The sequence below is a fragment of the Mesitornis unicolor genome, unplaced genomic scaffold (assembly GCF_000695765.1).
Source record: "Mesitornis unicolor isolate BGI_N332 unplaced genomic scaffold, ASM69576v1 scaffold12514, whole genome shotgun sequence".
Taxonomy (NCBI): domain Eukaryota; kingdom Metazoa; phylum Chordata; class Aves; order Mesitornithiformes; family Mesitornithidae; genus Mesitornis; species Mesitornis unicolor.
The window spans coordinates 1-5,358 of record NW_010180940.1 but is presented as its reverse complement, the minus strand read 5'-3'; the positions used below and the strand labels follow the sequence as shown (position 1 = coordinate 5,358).

Here is a 5,358-nt window from a genome sequence, read left to right as displayed (position 1 = left end):
CCTCCTCGCTCAAAGTCTCCTTTCTCTAACGTCAGGTACAAGTCGTTGCGTATATCACCTGTGGAACAGAGCAGCCTCGTGTTCAGCTCGGAAGATGCAGCGTCCGTGCACAGCAGAGTCGGATGCCGCAAACTGATTTCTGTGCTCTGCAAGACTACGGACGATGCCCAAACCATTCCAAGCAGCAAGTTAATTGTTAATAGAGATGAACATTTTCATATAGTGCATAAAATCAGACCGTTGTTAGTAATGCCTCAGTTAAATGGGAACCCAGAGTCAACACTTGCTTTTATCGTGTGAGCGGGGAAGGGAAAACAACCCCATCCTACAGCTTTGCCTTGTCAGCTGATTTGGAAGTACCAGGCTAAGCCTGACCAAACATCGCTAACATCCAACTTCCTATTTCCAATTTCTTTTAAGAAAAACAAGGATTTTTGTGCCGATCGGGAGAAAACGATGTTCAGTTCGCTCTTCAAGCATATTCTGTATTTTTCTAATTTCTTTTTATCGTCACAACAAAATGGAAGCAGCCTTTTTGGAAACCTGGTTGTAATTCACTTCTGATAGATTGAGGAGGAACTGCAGGGTTTTTTTGGTGCCCCTGGTATCCATATGCAGGGATATAAGCAAGCAGGCAGCATGGAGAGCTGCCAACTCCTCACCACCTCCCTTTCAAGAGCTTTCAGAGCAAATGACTGCACTCAGAAATAGAAATGCCAGCATCTCTCTCGGCATCTTGTTGTACTGGATTTCACAGGTTCTAGCTCACTGTTTTTTTTTTTAAGAATGTGATTTGGGAAGCTCTGCTTTCAAACCCAATGCAGTCAATTCTAAAGCCCGCACCAAAGCGAGAGCAGAGAGCTCCTACTTTTTGGTTCAATCACCATTCCATGATGGGGTTCGCTCACTACTTTTTATTTACTTGCCAGAAAGGCAAACATACTGAAGGGCAATATATAAAAATAAAGAAATAAAACCTAAACCCTTTCAAGAGGCTAAATACTGAAGTAATGGAATGGTTTTCCAGCAAAGCAGAGACTCCTTCAATGTCCGATTTCTTCCACTTGGAGAAACCACTGCAGTTCAACCACAATAAAATGGGCAGCGTTTGCTTTCAGGCAGCAAGGGGCAGCCTTTTGTGGCTGTCAAAGCAGCACTTCAAATTCTTCTCCGAGTCTATAAACCCACTGAATTTCCTTCTTCGTCTGCTGAGGGGACAAACAATAAAAAGCTTTCAGTCCTTTTGCTTTCATTTTTATTTCTGGACATAAGTACGGCTTCTGAAGCATGGAAAATACAGCTCTGTGGCTGACACTCAGTGCTCTCTGCCAGGAGCTCTTCCTGAATGGAAATCCGTATGCAAAACGTCCTCCTTTCTCCATCAACCTCCCTCTTGCTGCGGACTCACGCAGGGATCACTGCTTGAAACACCTCCCAGCTCAGAGGTCTGAGAACACTGCCGCTCATTAGCAGGAAGAAGATGACAGCAAGAGGCTGCTGGAAGACCTCAGATATCGGATCTGGCTTTTCTCATCAAACAATATTCATCAGCTGCAACGCGGCACAGACCACAGCAACAGAGAGATGAGCTGTGTGTTTCTGCTGCCGCTCAAAACAAAGCTGAGCTGAGCGCTGTTGACTAGAGGAATATCCAAGAAACACACAACTCTTTGCGAAAGATAATTTAAATAAGGCCCTTTGTTTAGAAAATCCTGCTGCGTACCAGGCTCCATCCTTGTATCGCAGCAGTTTGCACAATGAGGGGAAAACTTTCAATTTATATGCCATAACTCTTAACAGAAATTAATTGGACTCACTATAATTAGCATTTTGGAGCTTCCTATTTATGACCTCTTTTCTGGAAGACAGTGCGGCTACACAAAGTCTAACGTCAGATAGCAAATCATTTTCCAGCCTAAATTAAACGCAGCATTTGGTTATATATAGCATCTTATCTTCCATTAGGCTTAACGGGAGGGATGTTACTGCACTAATTAAAAAAAAATGCCTTTGGGGTGGGGGGCAGAGGAATGAAAACCAGAGGATTTGCATCACAATGAAGAAGAAAGAAGGGAAGAGTATTTTAGAGAAGCAGAACGGTTCACCTCCTCTTGGAAAGGTATCATCTATTGAACCAAGGTCTTTGCACATGGTAGAAACGGGAAGTGAAGGTATTTAGAAAAGACAAAAAGCACTCAGCTGCCAGGCGTGGAGCCCCTTGGTTTATTGAAAACCTGGAGTTAAAGCTACAAAATCAAACCCTGCAGGTAATTTCCGTGAAAATAACCCTACTCCACTATGCCTTCCAGCATAATGTGCAGTCCTTACATGTGCAGTTACTGAGATCCTTTCTGAAACACCCTGAACGACAGTGGTTTTCACAGTCACGAGAAAGGACCTTTCTGATGTGTTATGTGGCTCTTCCTCCACTCTCCCTTCACCTTTATGTTTCTTTTAGCCTATTTACAAAGCCCGGTGCCAAACGTAAAACTGTTGTTTAAATTATGAATCACAAGTTATAGCTCTGCGTGTTTGGCTGACACCGAAGTGAAATCCTTTCTCATATGACCTGAAACCATTTTAATGGTAATGGGGAAAAAAAGGAGCGATGGAAAAGGCTACGCAAGCCAAATATTGACTTGGTGTTTACAAAACACCAGTGGCTTTGCACTGGAAGACTTACAGATACTTACTTATCATGTTCAAGCTTTAAGCAGCCCAACAGCCAGTAACTACCTAGTTTTTATTAGAATAAGAGATGAATCCTGATAAGATCTGTGGGGTTTCCACCAGAGGACTACAGTCACTTGAACTGCAGAGCAGTATCAATTTACAGATACGATCTGCATTTAATGTAACACTTTTAATTCAGAGATCCTAATAGACTCCATACATCAAGGACAGGACAGGTCCCTGTTTTATGCAGATGTCAAAGAGAAGGTGACATAATTCACCCAAGATCCTACGGGAGAAAGAGGCGAGCAGACCTCTGACATCTTTGTTCCAGCAATTTTGCTTCTTGAGGGGCCAATGTTGTGTGACTCTGTGAACCTGTAAAGGACACCTAACATAGCCCTGTGAGCTGGGGACAAGCGGCACCACAGGATGTGCAGGTGTAGTTTCAAGTGATTTGGTAAAATGGCTGTATTTATCCAGAGATTCTTGGGATTTTTAAACTGAAAGGTTTGTCTTTTGCTATTTAAGCAGCCAAGGATATAAGAAACTACCTAAAAGGATTAGGTTTCATGTCTGTATCGGTGAAGTTGTTGAGATGGTCCCAATCACTTCAGGCCAAACACTGCTATAGCACCGTGCACTTGACCGTAACATCACGAGGCTTGGCATCTTTTTGGAAGCACTGGCATTTTACAGAAGAGTGCCAATAACCCCAGGGTGTGAATGGGCAAACACACCGAGTGTCCTCCTCAATGGCTTACACAGTAAAACCAAACCCGTGCACTTGTGTCACTTATATACATGAGCATCCCACAGCTGGACCAAACCAACACCGCCCCGCTGACTTCAGGGAAGCCACAGCATTTAAACCACTGAGGGTTTGATTCCGAGAGACTCAGGCCAGCAAATAAGTGAAATCTTGGAGATAAACTAGAAAATGTAGAATTTAGCATTCATGTATAGTGTTATATATTTGTTCTAGCTCTTTGCAATGGTAACTGCTCTTCTTTCTGGCCAGGAACACCGCAGTAAAGCGGACATCCCCTGCTGCACTGCTCTCCCCTGCAGCAGTGGTGGAGCCCACTGCACAAAGCCGGGTGCTGGGACTCGGATCCTGATCCCAGTGTACTACGCCCTTACTCTGAGCTCTAACTTTCTGCAAATGCAAAGCACGCGGCTATTTCTGTGTAAAATATAGAAATTTATAATGTAAAAAATATAGATTTATAGATCTAAAATGCATAAAATATAAAATATTTCTGTATAAAAATATAAAAGCGCAGCAATTTCAACACAGACAAGGTTAGCAGGGTGAGGCCTGCAATCAGCTCTGTGGTCCTCAGGTCGTCTTTCCACAATGAACAGCTGAAGGAGAAAAGTTCTGCAAGTTCAGTAATGACAAAAACATCTCCTCTTCTCCTTGCAAATGCTTTTTGAGGACAATTATGACACGATTGTGTCTTTTAGACTCATTGAGCCTCTTGCCATGAATATTCTGAGAAGCGTTGAGGGATTTTGCCAGGTCCATTTCTCAATGCATTTCTGCTGTGACTTGGTGCTCACTGACAGAGCAGATGCTGAGATGTTCCTCACCTTTGCTACTGATTCTTCTGTCACCGATACTGAATTTATCTGAAACACTGCGCTATGAGGAGAGGCTGATGTGACACACTCCACGCCTCTCTTACCAACGTTTCCCCACGATGCCATGAGTTGCTGCCTTTACCAATCCCCAACATTCCACGAAAGACACGAAAATGGGAAGAAGCAAGCAACAAGCAGACATCACACAGAAAAGCAGGAACTTACACCCAACTATCTTCATCTCTGCATCAGAGAGGGAAGAGAATAAAGGGGAAGGGAGAGAAGCGAGGAAACGAAGACAAGGAGAGAGAAAAAAAGAGAAACATCACTCACGAGTAGGAGATGAAGCATGCACGTTTCATCAGAGGATCAAAGTAAAAGACAGAATACTTATCAGCACATGGGGGAGGGAAGGGATGTCCTTTGGGGAACTGACACACGCCATGCCTACGCAATACATTTCTGATCAGCAAGTTCTGTACACAAACAAAGGTGCAATCCAAAAGGCAAGCAGCACATGCCTCATTGCTCTTATCTCTGGGGAAAGGTAAAATTGTCAGGATCAGACGGATGCTCTTAAACCCAGCAGCGATTCAGAAAAGAAAAGAATACCCCACCAACGGACAAACCCCACCACACCTCTTCATGAGGCTGGTTTGACTGAATCCCCTCTGATTCAGACCAAAAAGATCGTTAAATCTTCACGATGCTCTTCTCAGACCACACCACAGTAGGAAACAGAACATTTCATCTTTAGAAACAACGACAGACATGGTTATTTTGTAGGATATTAACCTTGCTCTGCATAGCCATGCAAGATATAAGCACAGAAAGAGCAGTTTCACTTTATTTCTTAATGATGACCACTCATGTTTCTCATATCTAAGTGAGGGACAAAGAGGGCTTGACACAGGGTTTAGAAAAAATGGGATAAGAAAACTGTGTGCTAAGGCACAGCCGCACCATTTTAACGGTTGAGATGTCCATGTGTCAACGGATTTCCTATTTTTTAAAAGGTGAAAATGTTAAAACCTATATCCAAGAGGACCAATTTGAAATGCTAGAGCTCTTTACTTTAAAAAATACAGATTTCTTGGT

At 43.2% G+C, this 5,358-nt stretch overlaps 1 protein-coding gene across 1 annotated transcript in view; it reads right to left on the bottom strand.

The window, feature by feature from the left end:
* The window catches only part of DOCK3 (dedicator of cytokinesis 3), a 67,350-nt gene extending 65,224 nt beyond the window's left edge, over nucleotides 1-2,126 (bottom strand). Inside the window, 3 exon segments of the mRNA XM_010183258.1 lie at nucleotides 1-86; nucleotides 1,065-1,111; nucleotides 2,072-2,126. The exon segment at nucleotides 1-86 is cut by the window's left edge and continues 1 nt beyond it. Coding sequence (XP_010181560.1) covers nucleotides 1-86; nucleotides 1,065-1,111; nucleotides 2,072-2,126 — 188 coding nt within the window.
* Between the last annotated feature and the right edge of the window lie 3,232 nt (nucleotides 2,127-5,358).